The 23,045-nt window shown below is 36.0% G+C and overlaps 1 protein-coding gene across 4 annotated transcripts in view; it reads right to left on the bottom strand.

The window, feature by feature from the left end:
• TFPI (tissue factor pathway inhibitor) overlaps window positions 1–23,045 on the bottom strand; it is a 98,504-nt gene that overhangs the window by 73,305 nt on the left and 2,154 nt on the right. For 2 of the 4 annotated variants that reach the window (XM_050751842.1, XM_050751839.1), the window contains exon 2: window positions 19,515–19,616. The exons of 1 other annotated variant lie outside the window; for it this stretch is intronic. In XM_050751842.1, the coding sequence (XP_050607799.1) occupies window positions 19,515–19,584 (70 nt within the window). In that variant the 5' untranslated portion in view covers window positions 19,585–19,616. Of the gene's footprint in view, window positions 1–116; window positions 238–19,514; window positions 19,617–23,045 lie in introns of all 4 variants that reach the window. One more of the 4 variants, XM_050751841.1, reaches the window with a different exon arrangement.

Here is a 23,045-nt window from a genome sequence, read left to right as displayed (position 1 = left end):
TTAGAATGGATTTCACCAGGTAAGTGGGGCTCTCAGGAGCTATCTTGGTCTATTAGGGCTGCTATAACAAAATATTACAGACTGCGTGGCTTAAACAACAGAAATTTGTATCTCACAGTTCTGAAGGCTGGGAAATCCAAGATCAAGGTGCTGGCCCAACGGTTCCTGGTGAGGGCTCTCTCGTGGCTTGCCAATGGTGGCTCTTTCTCACTATGTCCTCACATGGCCTTTCCTGTCCTGTGTGCACAGGAGAGAAAGAAAGAGATATCTCTTCTCTAAGGCCTTCTTTAAGGCCATCAATCCTATTGGATTAGGATTGAACACTTACTGTCTCATTTATGCTAATTACCCCCTAAAGCCTTACCTTCAAATAAAGTCACATTGGGGGTTAGGTCTCCAACATTTTGGGGAAACACAATTCAGAGCAGGAACATTCCTAGTGTTTCAAGGAAGTGTCTCTAACTTGGTTGCAAATTTGTCTCGGAAGCGGGGGTCACTGCCTTTCTATCAGTAGGCTGGAGCTGAAGATACATCAGCCCTAGAGTGTACTTTCTAATGTGCAATTCAATTCTTTCCTTTCCGTATAGCTACAGACTTTCATTCTCTGTTTCTTGTGGCATTATTAACCTTTAGGCAGGACTGGTCATACCAATCACATTTCTATTGAAAATATAGCAATCGCCAACTTCTTATGTTGTACATTTTATGATAATTTGCCCAAATTATGGTGTTTGTTTATTCATTTATGGTTGTTCCTTAGGAGCAAAGAACTGGTCTGGGAAAGTGACTGTTTTCTAGAAGTATTCTCCAGTGAGAAAGTGTATTTTTTGCTCACAATAAGAAGGAAAGACTTGGCAAAGAAAACAGATTCTCACCATCGAATTCCTTCTCTACCCTTATTTCCTAACTGTAATTGCAAATCACATGTAAGACAGCAGAAGGCATTGCCCTGGAGGTCAATTCTTGTAACCTGAAATTGAGTAATATATTTGTTTTCTGATTCAGTTAGTTGTGCAGACTAACTATGAAAGTACCCAGAAGGCTTATTTTGAAATCGGAGATCTTTTTCAGAATTGTGCATAATAAAATTCATTACTAAACATTCGAAGGGCCCCAATCTAAATATGTAATATTTACCACAAGATTTTAGGAAAATAATCAGTTATTATTACGAATATGAAAAAAGGTGGAAAGACATTCCCAATGGCAGCAGAGAGAAAACCTGATAAATCTTACCCATATTGTCAATATTATCTCCTTACTTTTGGCATCGTCCCCTGACTTAATCACATGAATGGAATGGAAATATTTCTTCTCTACAAAATCTCTACTCAAATCGTGTCTTTCAGAGCATAAAATAGGTTGACGGTTATGTTCCCTTCCTTCCTATGCTTTTTAAACCACTGTACCTCTTCCTGTGTTACACATTACATATTTATTTGCTTACTCTGTCTTTTCTCTCAAATGTAAGCTCTTTAAATATGGGAATCATGTTTGTTCTTTCTGGTGCCTGCTGGAACTCAATGGATATTTGTGGAATAAATCTTTTATGAATTAAAAATTCAGTAAAAATTGTTTTATTTTGTATTTTTTTTTTTACAGAAAATAAAAGGTCAGTGGAGAAATTTAAAACAAATACATAAGCTAAAATTATTTTAAATGGTATGAATAAAAGTGAATATAATGGGTAATGGGCCTCAAGTATAAACTAATCCTTCATTAGAAAAGACAATTACTACTTAGCTAATCATTTTTTCCTTTCTTCCACCTTTGTTTCTCACAAAACCCGTCTATATTCTGTACTCAAAAAATGTATTCTCAAAACTCCTAATAAATGGACAGTAATGGAGTCACAGCAGCATCCAGCCACAACTGACTTGCCAACGAGTCAATACTTTTACAGATTTGGGCTAACTGCTGTCTGTAGAAAGGTGTGTGGTATAGAGTTCTACAGAGGGCCAATACTAGAGGGGCTGCTACAGTAAACTTAGCTGTTTATATTTTAGTTTCTGGCTTAGCTCATGACTGTAGAGTCTCTAAAATACTCTATATTCTACCAAAGAATTCCAAATTATGCTTTCAAGGCCTTATTACATAAGATGTTTATTGTGTCTGAATGAACTCAGTCTCACAATGAATCATTAAAATGTGATGTATTTTATCAGCACCTTATTGATGTAATAGTTTCTTTTTACAGTTATTACCAAAGTGTCAATATCAAAAATATTCACAGAAATTTTTCTGTGTATTTTGCAACCATTTCACTGTAAATAAATTTTCATAGTATCAATTTTTCTATTTAAAAACATCTATAGCATATTCCTCTTTTGGTATGATTTATATGACCATGATAAGCTTACAAGTTCTATGTCAACCAAAAATTTTATTTTTCCTCGTCTCTGCAATGGGAAAAATTAAAAAAGGTTTACCAATGCAATCACCTAGAAATTGACTATTTTATTTATGTTTGATGCCATTTACAAAAATAGTTTATTTTTCATCTAAGTGATACATTGACATGTCTAAGACAACATTCTACTTGATATTATTAAAATTGTGTTCATTATAGTCAAATAAAATTTTGCTATGACCATTTATAATACACTTAAATACTTTCTTCCAAAGGTAGAAAGGATTGAGAGAATGAAGATTTCTTACCAATTGCTTTTATGATTTTCAAAATTGGAGTATTCTATTTATTTTTAGCTACATATTTAACTGTTCTATTCTTTTAGTATTTAAAATATTAAAACTGTCTTTTTAAATTGGAAGAGTAATATATGTGTATTTTTCCAAATCATAAAACAAAGCAGAATAAAGAAAATACAGAATAAGCATCAATCTACCTATTCAGAAACAACCTTTGGTTGTATATGATTTCTTATGCACGTTAATATGTATAAGTGTGTGTATACATGTGATCATATTTATATGAACATATGTGAATGATCATTGCACATATATTGTTTGGTAAGCTCCTTTGTCATTGAATGAGATAATATTGATAACTTTTGAGTTGTAGGCAAGATGGCTGAATAGAAACTGCTCTGGTCTGCAGCTTCCAGTGAGATCAATGCAGAAGGCAGGTGATTTCTGCATTTCCAACTGAGGTACCCAGCTCACCTCACTGGGACTGGTTAGACAGTGGGTGTAACCCACAGAGGGTGAGCTGAAGCAGGGTGGGGTGCTGCCTCACCTGGGAAGCACGAGGGGTCAGGGAACTCCCTCCGCTAGCCAAGAGAAGCCATGAGGGACTATGCCATGAAGAACAGTGCATTCTGGCCCAGATGCAACACTTTCTCCACGGTCTTTGCAACCAGCAGACCAGGAGATTCCCCCGCGTGCCTATGCCACTGGGGCCCTGGGTTTCAAGAACAAAACTGGGCAGCCATTTGGGCAGTCACCTGGCTAGCTGCGGGAGTTTTCTTTTCTGTTGCGGGACTCTGGAATGCCAGTGGGACAGAACCCTCATCCCCTGGAAAGGGGTCTTAAACCAGGGAGCCAAGTGGTCTAGCTGAGTGGATAGCAGCCCCATGAAGCCCAGTAAGCTAAGATCCACTGACTTGAAATTCTCGCTGCCAGCACAGCAGTCTGAAGTCCACCTGGGATTCTCCAGCATGGTTAGGGGAGGGGCATCCACCATTACAGGCTTGAGTAGCTGGTTTTCCCTTTACAGTGCAAACAAAGCCTCAGGGAAGTTCTAACAGGGTGGAGCCCAACACAGCTCCGCAAACCCACTGTAGCCAGACTGCATCTCTAGATTCTTCCTCTCTGGGCAGGGCATCTCTGAAAGAAAAATAGCAGCCCCAGTTAGGGGCTTATAGATCAAAATTCCATTTCCCTGGGACAGAGCACCTGGGGAAGGGGTGGATGTGGGCGCAGCTTCAGCAGACTTAAACATTCGTGCCTGCTGGCTGGGAAGAGAGCAGAAGATCTCCCAGCACAGTGTTCGAGCTCTGCTAAGGGACAGACTGCCTCTTCAAGTGGGTCCCTGACGCCCGTGCCTCCTGACTGGGAGACACCTCCCAGCAAAGGTCAGCAGACACCTCATACAGGAAAGCTCCAGCTGGCATATGGTGGGTGCCCCTCTGGGATGAAGCTTCCAGACGAAGGAACAGGCAGCAATCTTAGCTGTTCTACAACCTCCACTGGTGATACCCAGGAAAACAGGGTCTGGAGTGGACGGCAAGCAAACTCCAGCAGACCTGCAGCAGAGGGGCCTGACTGTAAAAAGGAAAACTAACAGAAAGGAATAGCATGAACATCAACAAACAGGACATCCACACAGAAACCCCAGAAACCTCATATGAAGGTCACCAACATCAAAGACCAAAGGTACATAAATCCACAAAGATGAGGAAAACTCAGTGCAAAAAGGCCGGAAATTCCAAAAACCATAACACCTCTTCTCCTCCAAAGTATCACAACTCCTTGCCAGCAAGGGAACAAAACTGGATGAAGAATGAGTTTGATGAATTGACAGAAGTAGGCTTCAGAAGGTGGGTAGTAACAAACTCCTCCAAACTAAGGGAGCATGTTCTAACCCAATGCAAGGGAGCTAAGAACCTTAAAAAAAGGTTATAGAAATTGCTAACTAGAATAACCAGTTTAGAGAAGAACATAAATGACCTGATGGAGCTGAAAAACACAGCATGAGAACTTTGTGAAGCATACAAAAGTATCATAGGTGAAAGTATTGAGCAGAAGAAAGGATATCAGAGATTGAAAATCAACTTAAGTAAATAAAGCTTGAAGACAAGATTAGAGAAAAAAGAACTAAAAGGAATGAACAAAGACTCCAAGAAATATGAGACTATATGAAAAGACCAAACCCACATTTGATTGGTGTACCTGAAAGTGACTGGGAGAATGGAAAGAAGTTGGAAACCACTCTTCAGATCTTATCCAGGAAAACTTCCCCAACCTAGCAAGACAGGCCAACATTCAAAATCAGGAAATACAGAGAACACCACAAAGATACTCCTCTAGAAGAGCAACCCAAAGACACATAATCATCAGATGCAACAAGGTTGAAATGAAGGAAAAAATGTTAAGAGCATCCAGAGAGAAAGGTTGGGTTTCCCATAAAGGGAAGCCCATCAGATTAACAGTGGATCTCTCTGCAGAAACCCTACAAGCCAGAAGAGAGTGGGGGCCAATATTCCACATTCTTAAAGAAAAGAATTTTCAAGCCAGAATTTCAGATCAAGCAAAACTAAGCTTCATAAGTGAAGGATAAATAAAATATTTTACAGACAAGCAAATGCTGAGAGATTTTGTCACCACCAGGCCTGCCTTACAAGAGCTCCTGAAAGAGGCACTAAATATGGAAAGAAACAACCAGTACCCGCCACTGCAAAAACATACCAAATTGTAAAGACCATTGACACTATGAAGAGACTGCATCAATTAATAGGCAAAATAACCAGCTAACATCATAATGACAGGATCAAATTCACACATAGCAATATTAACTGTAAATGTAAGTGGGTTAAATGCCCCAGTTAAAATACACGGACCGGCCAATTGGATAGAGTCAAAACCCTCTGGTGTGCTATATTCAAGAGACCCATGTCATGTGCAAAAACACACATTGGCTGAAAATAAAGGGAGAGAGGAATATTGACCAAGCAAATGGAAAGAAAAAAAAAAAAAAATCAGGGGTTGCAATGCTAGTCTCTGATAAAACAGACTTTATACCAACAAAGACCAAAAGAGCCAAAGACAGGCATTACATAATGGTAAAGGGATCAATGCAACAAGAAGAGCTAAACTATCCTAAATATATATGCACCTGATACAGGAGCACCCAGATTCATAAAGCAAGTTCTTAGAGACCCACAAAGAAATTTAGACTCCCACACAATAATAGTGGGAGACTTTAACACCCCACTGTCAATATTAGACAGATCAATGAGACAGAAGGTTAACAAGGATATCCAGTACCTGAACTCAGCTCTGCAACAAACAGACCTAATAGACATTTACAGAACTCTCAACCCCAAATCAACAGAACATACATTCTTCTCAGCACCACATCACACTCACTCTAAAATTCACCACATAATTGGAAGTAAAACACTCCTCAGCAAATGCAAAAGAATGGAAATCATAACAGTCTCTCAGACCATAGTGCAATCAAATTAGAACTCAGGATTAAGAAACTCACTCAAAACCATACAACTATATGGAAACTGACCAACCAGCTCCTGAAGGACTACTGAGTAAATAACAAAATTAAGACAGAAATAAATAAGTTATTTGAAACCAATGAGAACAAAGACACAACATACCAAAATTTCTGGTACACAGCTAACACAGTGTTTAGAGGGAAATTTATAACACTATATGCCCATAAGAGAAAGTGGGAATGATCTAAAGTCGACAACCAAACATTGCAATTAAAAGAACTAGAGAATCCAGAGCAAACAAATTCAAAAGCTGGCAGAAGACAAGAAATAACTAAGATCAGAGCAGAAATGAAGGTGACAGAGACAGGAAAATCTCTTCAAAAAAATCACTGAATTCAGGAGCTGGTTTTTTGAAAAGATTAACAAAGTAGATAGACCGCTAGCCAGACTAACGAAGAAGAAAAGAGAGAAGAATCAAATAGACACAATACAAAATGATAAAGGGGATATCACGACTGATCCCACAGAAATACAAACTACCATCAGAGAATACTATAAAAATCTCTATGCAAATCAACTAGAAAATCAAGAAGAAATGAATAAATTCCTGGACACGTACAACCTCCCAAGCCTAAACCAGGAAGAAGACGAATGCCTGAATAGACCAATAACAAGTTCTGAAATTGAGGCAGTATAGTACCATATACAACCATAAAAAGCCCAGGACCAAAGAAGTTCATAGCCTAATTCTCCAGAGGTACAAAGAGTAGCTGGTACTATTCCTTCTGAAACTATTCCAAACAATAGAAAAAGAGGGACTCCTCCCTAACTCATTTTATGAGGCCAGCATCATCCTGATACCAAAACCTGGCAGAAACACACACACAAAAAGAAAAATTCAGGCCAATATCCCTGATGGACATTGATGCAAAAATCCTCAACAAAATACTGGCAAACAGAATCTAGCAGCACATCAAAAAGCTTATCCCCCATGATCAAGTCGGTTTCATCCCTGGGATGCAAGACTGGTTCAACATACACAAATCAATAAACTTAATCCATCACATAAACAGAACCAATGACAAAAACCGCATGATTATCTCAATAGATGCAGAAAAGACCTTCAATAAAATTCAACATGGCTTTATGCTAAATACTCTCAATAAACTTGGTATTGATGGAGTGTATCTCAAAATAATAAGAGATATTTATGACAAAACCACAGCCAATAACATACTGAATGGGCAAAACCTAGACACATTCTCTTTGAAAACTGGCACAAGACAAGGATGCTCTCTCACCACTCCTATTCAACATAGTGTTGGAAGTTCTGGCCAGGGCAATCAGGCAAGTGAAAGAAATAAAGTGTATTCGAATAGGGAGACAGGAAGTCAAATTGTCTCTGTTTGCAGATGACATGATTGTATATTTAGAAAACACCATTGAATCAGCACAAAATCTCCTTAAGCTGAAAAGCAACTTCAGCAAAGTCTCAGGATGCAAAATCAAGGTGAAAAAATCACAAGTATTCTTATACACCAATAACAGACAAATAGCCAAATCATGAGTGAACTCCCATTCACAGTTGCTACAAAGAGAATAAAATATCTAGGAATACAACTCACAAGGGATGTGAAGGACCTCTTCAAAGAGATCTACAAACCACTGCTCAAAGAAATAAGAGAGGACACAAAGAAATGGAAAATCATTTCATGCTCATGGATAGGAAGAATCAGTATCATGAAAATGGTCACACTGCCCAAAGTAATTTATAGATTCAATGCTATTCCCATCAAGCTACCATTTACTTTCTTCACAGAATTAGAAGATCAAACTACTTTAAATTTCATATGGAGCCAAAAAACAGCCCGTATAGCCAAGACAATCCTAAGCAAAAAGAACAAAGCTGGAGGCATCACGCTACCTGACTTCTAACTATACTACAAGGCTACAGTAACCAAAACAGCATGGTACTGGTACCAAAGCAGATATAAAGACCAATGGAACACAACAGAGGCCTCAGAGATAATGCCACACATCTGCATCCATCTTATGTTTGACACACCTGACAAAAGCCAGCAATGGGGAAAGGATTCCCTATTTAATAAATGGTGTTGGGAAAACTGGCTAGCCATATGCAGAAAACAGAAACTGGACCTCTTCCTTATACCTTATATAAAAATTAACTCAAGATGCATTAAATTAAATGTAAGTCCTAAAAACATAGAACCCTAGAAGAAAACCTAGGCAATACCATTCAGGACATACTCATGGCCGAAGACTTCATCACTAAAGCACCAAAAGCAATGGCAACAAAAGCCAAAATTGACAAATGGGATCTAATTAAACCAAAGAGCTTCTGCACAGCAAAAGAAACTATCATCAGAGTGAACAGGCAACCTACAGAATGGGAGAAAAGTTTTGCAATCTATCCATCTGACAAAGGGCTAATATCCAGAATCTACAAAGAACTTAAACAAATTTACAAGAAAAAAAAAAACCCATCAGAAAGTGGATGAAAGATATGAACAAACACTTCTCAAAAGAAGACACATTTATGCAACCAACAAACACATGAAGAGAAGCTCATCATCACTGGTCATTAGAGAAATGCAAATCAAATCCACAATGAGATACCATCTCACACCCATTAGAATAGCAATCATTAAAAAGTCAAGAAACAACAGATGCTGGAGAGGATGTGGAGTAATAGGAGTGCTTTTGCACTGTTGGTGGGACTGTAAACTAGTTCAACCATTGTGGAAGACAGTGTGGTGATTCCTCAAGTATCTATAACCAAAAATACCATTTGACTCAGCAATCCCATTACTGGGTATATACCCAAAGGATTATAAATCATTCTACTATAAAGACATATGCACAAGTATGTTTATTGCAGCACTATTCACAATTGCAAAGACTTGGAACCAACTCAAATGCTTGACAATGATAGATTGGATAAAGAAAATGTGGCACATAAAAACCATGGAATACTCTGCAGCCATAAAAAAGGATGTGTTCATGTCCTTTGCAGGGAAATGGATGAAGCTGGAAACCATCATTCTCAACAAACTAACACAGGAACAGAAAACCAAACACCACATATTCTCTCTCACAAGTGGGAGTTGAACAATGAGAACACATGGACACAAGGAGGGGAACATCACACACCCTGGCCTGTTGGGGGTTTGTGGGACTAAGGGAGGGATAGCATTAGGAGAAATACCTAATGTAGATGATGGATTGATGGGTGCAGCAAACCACTATGGCACTTGTATACCTATGTGACAAACCTGCACGTTCTGCACATGTACCCCAGAACTTAAAGTATAATAAAAAAAATTAATAACTTTCCAAACTGACTTGCATAACCTCATTTAATGGCTGCATAATTTTTGGGGGGATATTTAAAAATTTATGTTACCATTCTCATATTTTTGGGCAATATCTATTTTTGCAATTACAAGTATTCATGCAAAAGTGTTTTTGTGGTTTAATGTTTCAAAACTTTGAAAGTTACTTATTTATGGTAAATTCACAGGAGAAGAATTATTGGGTCTAATATTTAAACATTTTAATAATATTAATATGTATTAAAAATTGTCATTCAGAGATATAATATCAACATACACTTATGAGCATATGAAAGTGTTTATTTGTACCTTTGCCTAAATGGAGTGTGTGTGTGTGTGTGTGTGTGTGTGTGCGTGTATGTGTATGTTCTTTCAAATTTTATCAGTTGTTCATTTGGATTTCAGTAAACATTAAGTGATTGCTACTTGGACAGTATAATGTCCGTGAGTACATTAAAGAAATATTTTACAGAGTGTGAGAATGTAAAGTAAGGACCAGTGATAATAAAGTTCTAGGTATGCCCTTGTAGACTCTTTTTTTTCCTTTCAAAATAACATAAGAATTAAAACAAAATGAGAAGGAGCAAATAAATATATTGATGTTATTTTACATGTAGGGCAAAGTAGTATAAAAAAGTGAGATGGATAGAATGGACATAGGAAAGGCATAAAAAAAGATCTAAGTTTGATTACTAACTTTTTAGTGGAAAAACACACTAACCATCTATAAGATTCAGTTTTCCGTTTGTTAAATGAGGTTATTAAGCCTATTTGTGTTTATAATGAGTGAAGAGAATGTGTAAATAACACAGCAGATAGTGTGTAACCTTAGTGCATTTTCCTCAGCAAAATTTAATCCACTATTGGAAACTCCCACATCTGTGATTTTTTCCAGAAGTAGAAAATGCCTTCAGATAAAGTTTCATGAAAGTAGATAGAAAGCTAGAAAAAAAATGGCCCATTTGTTTTCAAAAGGCTAGATGTGCTTTATTCCAAATCAGACAACAGAAAAAAAGAAATGGTGGAGGATGGGAGAGATTGTTAATGGAAAGCAGAGTCTAGTTTATCCTCAAACTGAATAAACATGTTTTGCATTCAACATGCTTGTTGAGAGAATTCCTGACATCTTTAACATCACAACCACCACCCATTATGTCGTTCTCTTTTTTTTTTTTTTTTGAGACAGAGCCTCGCTCTTTCACCAGGCTGGAGGGCACTGGTTCAATCTTGGCTCACTGCAACTTCCACCTCCTGGGTTCAAGTAATTCTCCTGCCTCAGCCTCCTGAGTAGCTGGGACTACAGGCATCTACCACCACGCCTGGCTAATTTGTTGTTGTTGTTGTTGTATTTTAGTAGAAACGGGGTTTCACCATATTGCCCAGGCTGGTCTCAAACTCCTGAGCTCAGGCAATCCGCCCGCCTCGGCCTCCCAAAGTGCTAGGATAACAGGCGTGAGCCACCATGCCCGGCCACATCATCCTCATTTATAACCCTTAACTATTTGAGCTTCATACTAAACAGAAAGAGTAAGATCCTTACCTCACTGCAAAAAATTGCAAAATAAGATGGAAAAAAATAGTGTGTTAATAAATCATATCATAGTATGATCAAAATCAAAGAGGCCCCACTGCATATTCAGGATAGGGGGATTAATGCTGTTAATAATATGACAGCTGTAAACTGGAAGGAAACAGTATTTTGAAGGTAGATCCTTGGTAAAGTGAAATATCAAAAACTTCTGAAAACTTGGAAAGAAAGCTTGATAAATTGGGACAAAGAATGAGCAAAATCTGTGAGAAATTTTACAGATGTAAGTCAAATAAAGAGATGACTTCTTTTATGTAATAAATTTTCTTAAAAAAAAAAAATAAACCGGCCAGGTGGGGTGGCTCACGCTTGTAATCCCAACACTTTGGGAGCCCGAAGTGGGCGGATCACTTGAGGTTAGCAGTTTGAGACCAGGCTGGTCAATGCGGTGAAACCCCATCTTTACTAAAAATACAAAAACTAGCCTGGTGTGGTGATATGCACCTGTAGTCCCAGCTACTTGGGAGGCTGAGGCAGGAGAAAAACTTGATCCCAGGAGGTGGAGGTTGCAGTGAGCTGAGATTGTGTCACTGCACTCCAGCCTGGGTGACAGAGTGAGACTCCATCTCAAACAAAAAAAAAAAAAAAGAAAGAAAGAAAAAAAAGAAAATAATATAAACCTTTAATTAAAAAGTCAGCTTAAGAGATAGGATTAAGTAATGACAGATCATTCAAGATGCTTCAGATTCTGAAGCACAAGTGACCACAAGCAACATATTATGTAAAAATATTCAGACACATTTTCATATATCTTCTCCATATTTCATATCATAACATCACAAATACTTATCACACACACTCAAAAACTATAAGACATAAAACTAAAAAGTTTTCCTAACATGTATACTTGAAAGTTTTCACGGAGCAATTTGAAGTATATTCTGGAATATCAGAAAGCCAGAAGTTTGGGGATAAGAATTATCTATGATTTGTAATGCAATATTGAAAATAGTGGTCTAATTTGTGAGAAAATTCAAGAGTAAATTGAAGAGACTTTTATGATCAAAATGATAAGGCAAGTGAGGAAGAGAGAGGCATCAAGGACACCTACAGTGAGGGTCTGACTTTAGCAAAGGCGTCAATTGATTGTTCCTGACACTGACTTGGGAGCCTAAAATAAAAAAGCACATAGCCCTAGGAAGGTGATTAATTCAAGGTGAGGTAGTTTGAGTTTGAAGGATTTCTGAAACCTGCAGTGGAACTATGAAACAAAAAGCCCCATATATAGATATGGCTCAGAATAGAGGTCTCTGCTGGAGACAAAAACGTGAGAATCAGGAGATAAACTATCATTGTTTCGTGGGGTGAATGAGATCTATTTATTTAACAAGTATATATAGTATTTGATGTGAAGCAAGCACTCTCCTGAATGCTTTTATAAATATTAACTCATGTAATCCTCATCGTGGCTATGAGGTGACTGTGAAGATTGGGAAGGAATATCCTAGAAGGTGAACTCTGAACAACCAGGAGAAAAACAAGTATGAGAAAACAGAGGAAACGGCCAGCGAAGCAGGAGAAAACCTGGGAAGCTGCAGTTACACAAACACTAAGGGAAGTGAGTATTTCCACAAATTATCATGAGTCAACGATGTCTAAAGCACAGAGTGTTCCAGAAGGGAAGGGGTAACATGGGATTTAATGACAATGGCATCATGAGTAACCTCGTAAAATCTTTTAGTGTGAGGGGGCAGCAGCAAGTGAGATGGGGTAGGAACAGGAACCGAGGCTACATAAATAGAAATTTAGGATGTTATTTTATAAATCTGTGCTGACAAGTAACAGAATTTGAAGGGAAAAATTTTGTGAAGGTTATAGTTTTATGTGGTTAAAAAGGGAGAGTTAAAAGCTGTAAGAAAAGTAAAATGAATAGCAGATGAGATCCCAGGCACAGGTGAAAAGAGTTTAACTGTGGGCGGAGAAAAGTTGTATTTTCCATTAAAATGATAGGTTTTCTTGGTGGGAGATACAAATACATTTTCAAAGTGTGTGTAATGAATATGTGTGTGTGTGTGTGTGTGTGTGTGTGTGTGTGTTTTGCTGGAGGGGGACAAAGAAACAGAGAAACAGAGAGAGAGAAATGAGAAAGTTACTGAAGAGCTGATAGGAAGGAGAAAAATTTCTTGCTGTGATTAAATTTTGTACGTGAGAAAGAGATTGAGATTGTCTTTCAGAATGACAAGAAGTAGTAGACTTTTAAAAATGTGAAGGTTTGATGTTTTCTCTAGGCAAAATAAAATGGAACATTAATAATTTAGCGTTAAAAGATTTCTGGGGCCAGGCGCTGTGGCTCACGCCTGTTATCCCAGCACTTTGGGAGGCCGAGGTGGCTGGTCACAAAGTCAGGAGTTTGAGACCAGCCTGACCAATATGGTGAAACCCCGTCTCTACTAAAAATATAAAAATTAGCTGGGCGTGGTGGCGTGTGCCTGTAAACCCAGCTACCCGGGAGGCTGAGGCAGGAGAATCTCTTGAACCCGGGAGATGGAGGTTGCAGTGAGCTGAGATAGCACCACTGCACTCCAGCCTGGGTGACAGGGTGAGACTTAGTCTCAAAAAAAAAAAAAAAAAAAAAAAAAAAAAAATTCTGGGCTGCTGGAATCCCAGCTATAAATTAATAGTAACTGCTGCTGCCTTAAAAATTCAGCATTTCTCCCCTCCAGATACAGGAATTTAATATTTGAATGATTGTATTTTATTAACTGGACAGAGATAACAAAAGAAGCAAGACTTTGAAAGGTGTTGGTAAGAGGAAATATATAAATGGTTTATTACTTAACCATCAACTAATCATTTTTTTCTACATGTGTTCTTTCAATGTTTAGAAATGTAGATAATACTTCAAATTAGTAATATCATACTTTGGAATTAAAAATACTAAAATGGTTATGTGCACGTTCATGTTTATTTTACTAGAGAAAATAAAATTACATTTTAAACAATGTAGGTTCCAACATAATGAAAATTATTATATATCTACCAAATTTAATATACACTAAGTTAAACTGCCAGTGATAATGATTAGAAGATAATATGGGAATAATCCACATGATATGAAATGCTGTGCTCAAAAATAGATGCATACTTTAAGATCAACCAAGTAAAACTTGGTGTTCATGGAGAAAAAGATGGTTTGGTACAACAGAAAATACTTTAGGTCAATGAGATTATGAATTCATTTTCATCATTTCTTTTCTACTTAAAAAAAAGTTTAGTCATCTGATTCGTTTGCTCGTGAAACATTCTCTGCTACATTAGAGTGAGAAGACTCTTTAATATGTTCATAAATCCAGCTCTCAGAGAAGGTTAGCCTACACCTACCTAAGGAATAAATCACCATTAACCCACATTGATCATGGTGATTCCATTAACTTTATAGTGCTTGGTTTAGATATTTCTATATGAACTCTGGCTAACAAGTTGAGAAGGGATGTAGCTGCATGGTTGGGGATGGAGTGATTTTGAAAATTCTCCTTGCTGTGAATGCAGCTATATGGGAAGAACCACAAGATAACTCCTCCTTGTATTTGTCCTGTCTGTAAGTAACACCTGTTACTGAAGCTGCTACCTTTTAACATTGAGGCAGACAAACTAAAAATAAAATTCATCTGCTGTGAATGATGGAAATAAAAACATAGGAAAAAACCGGTTCCTTGTTGAAGGAACCAGTCTTGAAGCCGCTTACCTCTGTATTTTGTATAATGCGGGCTAATAAATTTAAGCTAATTATTTATGCTACCTGTGCTGTGATGTTTTCCCATCAGCAGCCAAATAAACCTCACAGTTGTTTTGCTGTTTTTGCTTTCACAAACGAGCTATTAACCAACTTAAAATTTTTTTTTGATTGAAGGATGCTTAGGGGATGAGAGGATATCAATAATATAAGCCCATGCGAAATCCCCATTTCTTATCATTAAAATTGTCCTGACATTAAAGCAATGCTTAATTTTTACCATAAGAGCGAAATTTTGAGATTATAATTTTAAAGCACAAAATATTTACACTTAAATTACACTTATAATTTTAAAGTGTAAAATATTTACACAGATTAAAATATGGGAAACAATGAAGCAAAACATTCTAAACTTGAAAAGTAAATTAATATTACAAACACAGAGAGACTTAAAAACAAACAAAAATCAAACCTCCATTGTAACTGCAGATTTGCTGACTAATCATGTTGACTAAAAGACTGGCTAGCTTGAGCCCAGGAGGTGGAGGTTTCAGTGAGCTGAGATAGCGAGATAGCGCCACTGCGCTTCAGCTTCAGCCTGGGCAACAGAGCTAAACTTCATTAAAAAAAAAAAAAAAAAAGACTCGCTAAAGGGAAACTTCTTTTTGGATTTGGCTCTTTTTACAGGAAGTAATAGTTTTCTGGAGAATTACTTGATGAAAAATTTCTTAACCTTACTTCATGAATCAAATCACAACTCTTTCTACATTTTAGATTGTGAAAATCTCACTGATAAGAAAAAATAATTGTTTCTCTTGGCCAGGTGCAGTAACTCACGTCTATAAAACCAGCACTTTGGGAGGCCGAGGCGGGCGGATCACCTCAGGTCAGGAGTTAAAGACCAGTCTGGCCCACATGATGAAACCCCATCTCTACCAAAAACACAAAAATAAGCCGGTCGTGGTTGCGCCTGTAATCACAGCTCCTCGGAGGCTAAGGTAGGAGAATCGCTTGAACCCGGGAGGCGCTGGTTGCAGTGAGCCGAGATCGTGCCACTGCACTCCAGCCTGGGTGACAGAGGGAGACCCTGTTTCAAAAAAAAAAAAAAAAAAAAAAAAAAGAAAAGAAAAATAATTGTTTCACTCTTTTAAGTACAAAAGTAATTGTACATGGTTTTTTTTTTAAAGGAGGGAAGTCTCTTCCAAGAATAAAACTATTCACTGTATAGAATTAATATTTTTGTTATTCATAGTATTAAAAAAAAAAGTCTCATGGGGAGGAAATAGCAATGCCAGGCAAAACGAGTATATATTTTTATGTTATAACCCAATAGCATATAGCATATGCAAACTATTTATTTAAATAATTTTAAAGCTAAAATGGAGGCGAGGTCACACATTTATATAGTGCTAGAGCTAAAAATGGTCATAGAAATAAGTATCTGAAATATCCAGGTTTTTAAAATACAAAAACTGAAGCTCAGGAAATAGATTTTTTCACCCCAGAGTTTTACATTTGCATATTGGCAATGTTTCAACTCAGACACAGGAATTGTGACCATTCAAGGAAAGGGCAACTGCAAGCTTCAGAAAGACACGCTATTCTCAGAAATATTTTCCTTTTTATCACCTAAAGTAAATTTCAGATTACTTACAATCTCTAGAAATTAACATTTCATTAAACCATAACTAGGAAATGTTTATTTAATGTTTGAGCTAAAGTTAAGAAACATATTTAAACTTAATTAAAACAAAAATAAATTAATTAGAACAAATTTTTATGTAATGCTTTGAGCCAAAGTTAAGAAATTTAATTAAAACAAAATTATTTTTGATGTTTATATTTTTGATAGGTAAAAATTTTATCCTATCAAATAACAGGAAATATTAATATTTATTGCCAGTTAAGAGAGGAGTGTGAGCTCTGGAAGTGGAGAAGTGAAACTGGGAGGCAATAAGGGGGAAGGAGGAGAAGAGATCATTAGAAAATTAAGAACAAGGCAAATGTAAACATGTAAACACATTTCTTAAAATTTGCAATTGAAATCGGAAGAGAATATGATATACTATAGATTTCCACTACCAAGAATACAACGAACAAATTGAAATAAAAAAGAAACACATAATAAAGGAAATAATGCCAATGTTTCTTTTTATAGTAATGAATAGTATTTTATTATGCCTGTTCTATGTATAGTTGTCCATAACTACTAAAACTCTCTAAAAATGAATGAAAGTATTTTGTCTGGACTTTATAGTTAAATTTGTAAGTTTTTTTTTTTTTTTCAGAGAAAGATTACATTGTTTTCTTTGAATGAATTCACCTTTCTTCATCAAAATTACTCTGATTTCCATACTAACTCAATTTGTTTAAAAGCAAAGCTCTTTATGGTATGTTACTGTCATTTCCTTCAGAAGGGGGAAAAAAAAACAAATAAAAGTTAGTATTACATGTCTGAACCAAATAAAGGTTTTCAAGAATAAAATTCTGCACAACTACGAAAGCTGGTAGCTCCAAATGAAAGGAAATGGAATAAAAAATGAATGCAAGATAATACAATGAATTTTTGGCGTGAGAGGAGAAAAAAAGAATAATATATTAAATGTGTATTTCTCTATTATAATTACCACACATATTAAAAATGGGAATGATATATAGAGATAGAGAGACCTGTGGCTACTTTTGGCTATTTTACCTGCTTTTTGTATTTGCTCTTCTAGGTACCTGTTATTGAGTTAAGTAAGCAAATGGTATTTCAGGACCAAAACATCTATTTCCTGAAGAGTTGCTCCTTTAATTGTGTATCTACCTACCTGTCTATGTATCTCTTGGTAAATGAATTAATTTGTTAGCTAAAATCAATCTATTAATTCATAATGAATGGGACATCTTGTGGGAGGTACATGTGCTTTGCAAATACATGGAACAACAGTTGAGATTTTCCTAACGGGTTCTGGTATTCAGATTGATATTACCTTTTTTAAAAATTTTAAGGATTAATAGCGAAAAAGATCAAGTCAGTTTCTTCATTTCTCCTGTAGGCCTGTTTCCATCAGATTTTATCTCTGTCTAGACAAAAATATTGGAGACTTCTCAACTTTCTGCTTCTGATGATCTCAACTTGTGGTATGACAAAAGGAGAGCAAAATGTTCACTCAGGTATGGGAATTGCTCACAAAAATGTTACTTTATTATATTTAGGGAAAACAGGGGGCAAAATCTACACTCACAATACCTGAGATTGGATTTCTAGAACCTTTTGGTTTCAGATTTATGATGAATTAGAAAACTTTCTGCTTAGAAAAATGTTATAGTTTCAAATACTATTTAAAAGTTTTATCTTTAAGTACAATAAACATGATAAATAATGATCAATGTTTTCACTCCTATTAAGGAGAGGATTTTTAGTAGTAAAAATAAGCCTTAATGTGAAAAAGCTAAGAATTCATGATTGCTTCTAATGACAGTATGTGGGAGGGGTCTGAGTTTGGTTCAAGAGAGGAACTACAGCTGTTAGTGACTACAACCATCTGCCCAGATGACATCGTGATCAACTGCTCTGAATCACTCTAAAGGAACGAAGAGTCAGGGCAGCTGAGTCATGGTCCCCCAGGAGCCATTAAGAAGTTGATCTTCAATCACTTCCATTCAAACAGAAAAAAAATCCCACGAAGGATGAGAACTATGGTTCCTGAGAATGACAGGCAATTGGTGCCACTTTATTTACAGAATCCAATAAATAGTTCTCTTTGTTTCACATGTTTAATGCTCATTATTTTACATTTTTATAAAGACCACTTAGTCTGAATTGCCATTCATCTCTTTCCTATCAAAATCCTACCCAACACATAATCATATCATCAGAAATCAGGTGTTTTCTTGTTTAATGCCCTACCTAACTCATTCGATTGTAATTTTCTGGGAATGGTGACCAGAGATTTTATTTTTTGTAAGTTACATCAAATCCTCATTACTTTATAAATGATGAAAATTTGTCACATGGTACACTTTTCATATCTTTCAAAGGATTAATATATAAAAAGTACATAGCTAATGCTCAGCTTTAAAGATATTAAAATTGAATCTGCTTATTCAAGTATAATGATAGAACTGAAGAAATCTTAAAATGGTTTAATCTCTTCCTTGGCTTTCAAAAATATAAAGTCTTCTTCTTTATTGGAGATTTCTTTATCCATAGAATATCTTAATTCCCCACTCCCCAACTTCCTCCCCATGTCAAGTTTTTAAAATTTTTAAAAATATTTTAAAATATTGTGTTTATTATATTATAAAATATTGTGTCTTTAAAATATTTGTGTTGTCTTCTTCAGCATATATCATTGATTGACACTCTTTTTGATTCTAGTTATATATACTGTTATCCTTGGATATTAAAGTAGGTCTCAAATATAGCTTTTGTGGTGGTGTATAAGATTCAGAGAGAGCTGGAAAAAAGGTATAAGCTCCCTTCTAAAGTGCAAGTATATACTTGCAGAGATATTTTTTCACTTACATTTTTGGAGATCATCCATGGTCTCCCCATGTCTTTTACAGAAGAGGCTTCCGGCACCTATTAGGGAAGCTTGTATCTGCCTTATCTCTGTTCTAGATGATAATATCGAATGCAGGTAAGTGGTGGTGGGGAGAGTAATACTAACAGAATAGTGATATGCAAACATTGGCACTTCAGAAACTTTTTGCTTTTTTGAGGGCTCTTATTAATATTTGCAAACTTTAAAAAGGCTTGAAAAGAGTTACCCAGCACTTACCACATATAGAAAAACAGATACCTCTTGTTATGGGAATTGAGGCTAGTCCACATTCCCCTAGATTAAACATCTTTCCTCATTTGGCACATTCTTCCGCTGTTCCTTAAGAAAAAAACATACTAAGAAAAGTTAATTCTGGGAAGTCTAGAATTAGAATAAAATTACTGACACTAAGAGGAAAGCCCAGATATCTCTTAAAACATGCTTATCTTAATTTTTTTGAAAACTCACATTAGCACCAGATCATTTCTTTAATGCATACCGATTTCCTTTCTTCATTGACTAAATAGCTTTGCTAAATGAAATTAAAACCACATAACTCAAATGAGATATATAAGATCTCGAATAATGTTCACATAGCTATAAAATCAAATTCCAATGCTAATATAAATGATGTCTACTACGTTTGTCATTTATTTGGGATTATCTGTTTGCCTCAAGTGGTGCAAAAAAATTGAGCAGGAAGCACCTGAAGCTTCCTTTCACAACAAGAGAAAGTTGTAATTTGTATTTACTTTACCCAGCTTTCTTCATATGAAAGTAGCCAAGAAGTAGGGAAGGAAAGACAATTACAAGAAATTGTGATAGGAAACTATTGGGAAAAGCAATTTGTAATTTCTGATAAAACTCTAGGTACCTAACCCTGAGCACTCATTGTCTGATAAGTGGGAAGTGCCTGTTGAACAAGTGACCACTTGACTGATTTTAAGCATGTGGAGCTCATTTGTCATCTAAAATATAGAAGGGAGTGAGATATTAGCTTCCTGAATAGCTATTTTTATTTAGAAAAAATAATGAACCAATAAACTTCTCATATAAGATGAAATAACTATTTTCTAGAAACAGTGATCTTATGTTCTTCATTGTATAAACACATATGTACTCATATAACATAGCTCCTGGGATACAATAAACAATAAATGTATGTTTATCTTATTTAGGCAAACTAAAAGTTGCAGGCTCTGTGCCCTTAAATTTTTTAAATTTATATTCGTATTTTGTTTTTTAAGGTGTTATGAAAATACAATTTTAAAAGCCCATCTATTTCTAACCACAATGTATTAACAGGGATTGGATTTTTCCACCCACCTAAAATAAATAAATTTTAAAAAAGCAAAATAAAATAAATTATATTGGTCAGTGGAGAGCAGTGATTTCATAGCGATAAGAAACAAGTGTTTAGCCCCACATTTGTACATTTGTTCCACCAGACTGAGTGGAGACTCAGTTTAGCTTCTATATGAAAGTTCAGGAAGGAGGAACTCTATAAGAACCCAGTGGTCTCTCTCAGTTTGGGAGACAAAGCAGACAGAGTCTCAGGAGGTAGTTAGGGTATACAGTACCAAACGTCAGAGAGGACAGAGTTATACACAAAGAAAGATCCAGAGATCTTCAGATGGACTTCTAGTCTTCAGCTCAATATTGATCTGTTGCATTCATAAGAGAAAAGTCTGAAGACTGGGGGAAGCACCACCTAAAAGGGTTAGAGGGGCCCACACATGTAAAGCAGGGAATATTTTTTGTTCCCAAGTTGCAAAACTCTCAGTTCATGAAGCATTAAGTATAGTACTCAGCTGTTTGCATCAGTAGTAGGAAATAATTAACCATAGAATAAACAATTATCTGGTCTTGCCTAACAAAATTTAATAGCAAGACAACAAAATAGGAAACAGTTTCTAAGTAATGTAACTACATCCCAGAAGAGAGCTCAAGGATATTTATAGAAATACAACATATACCAACACCCAATAAGGTAAAATTCATAATATTAGGCAACCACATCAAAATTACTAGGGATGCAAAGAGCAGTAGAATATAACTCATAATGAGAAAAGTCTAAATGACATAGAAATGACATAAAAAACAGAATTAGCAGACAAAAATATTAAAAATTTAAAGTATTTTCCATATGTTCAAAAAACTAGAAAAAAGTTGTATTACATTTTAATATAACCATTGTGATTCATTTTCTGATATGAAAATTAATCTTTGAAGCTTCCTAAATGGACTTTAAAATATTACCAAAATATTCATAATAAACACCATTATTCTGGAGACTTACCCTGTTTCTGAGATTTATTCTGCTTTTAAGCCTTGGGAAATGAGGAATGAGGAATGAAGTGATGCTTTCAGGTGAATTATCATAGAATTCAAGGACTGGATAGAAATAGATAAGGGTCAAGATGAGGAGGAGAGATAGACTAGGTTGGCAGCCGTGTGGTGGCAGCACTTGAAGGTGTGTGGTATAGTTGGAGGGTGTCAAAGGCACATTGTGCTTGGTAATAAAAACTATTTACATTTTTTCAGTGTCCTACTGATGAATACTTTCACATTTCTGATGTTGAAATAGCTTTATTATGCCCTAATCAACAACATATAATATTTTTTACTCACATATTAACTGGGCAATTCCTTGCAATAATTCTAAGTCTATACAGAGACCTAGAATTGTTCCATATGGAACAACTGGGATAGTTGTATTGCAGCATTGGGACTTCTGTTATGGGCCATGATGTCCTTATATTCTTTTGTTTTTGAAATAATTTTAACACCTCGCTGTTCCAACTAAGAGAGGACACAACATTGCAAATAGAGGCTTAAAGAGAAGACAGTGGATTTGACTTGGGCCCATACTTTCTGTTATTGTTGGCTTGAGGAAGAAGAAAAGTAGAGGTGATGAAGTTGCCCTCAACAACTGGTAGTTACTGGTAGTTGAATCTCAGGCTGTGGTTCTACTCGGCACCTGACACTTGAAGAAGTGAAGACAGGGAGAGAAAGGTACTGGGAAGACTGGGCCCCTGGCATTGATATGTAACACCAAGAAAGCAGTCAGTGAGGATCTCAGAAAGCCAGGAGAGATAGTCTATTATGAAGAGTACTTGCTGGAAATACTTGAACACTTCCCTGTTTCTGGTGAGATTTGATATCCAGAAACACATGTCTTTTGAATTCAAGTTTCTCCTAATGCACACTATAGCAATCAGAAAGAATTATAGTGCTGCTATATTTCTATAAAAGATAGGAGAATCTACCTTTGACACTAATGCATGAAAATATATTTGTGTTTTAAAAAGGCAAACTGCCAAATTTAATTCTTCAGATGAGTTAATTGCTATAGGTGGTAAACAAAAAAGGATGGCTGTTTGTAGAAGGCCTTTATTGTGAATAGATGAGTTGTATTGTAGTACAATTCTTAGATCATGTCCACATAGAAAAAGTAAATTGATGATATAATTAACCCATGTTAACCTATATTGTAATTCAATTTAATTAATTTATACTGGTAAGATTTTTTTGAAAATCCTAGTCTAATTAATTAATGTCTTCACTTTTCATATTTTCTCTTCCTTTTTATTTTTGTAAGGATGTTTACTTTGCATTTTTTTCTTGTATTAGGTAGAGATATCAGTTGAAAGATACCTTAAAATTTTGTGACACTGAGTTTAATCAACCAAACATTCCTAAGTAATTGATAGCATATTTACTATTTGGTTAGATGGATAGGCACTCTGGTATTAAATTAAGTCTCTA

The sequence above is a fragment of the Macaca thibetana genome, chromosome 12 (genome assembly GCF_024542745.1).
Source record: "Macaca thibetana thibetana isolate TM-01 chromosome 12, ASM2454274v1, whole genome shotgun sequence".
Lineage (NCBI taxonomy): Eukaryota > Metazoa > Chordata > Mammalia > Primates > Cercopithecidae > Macaca > Macaca thibetana.
Note: the sequence above shows the minus strand (reverse complement) of the source record. Positions and strands in the feature narration are given on the sequence as shown.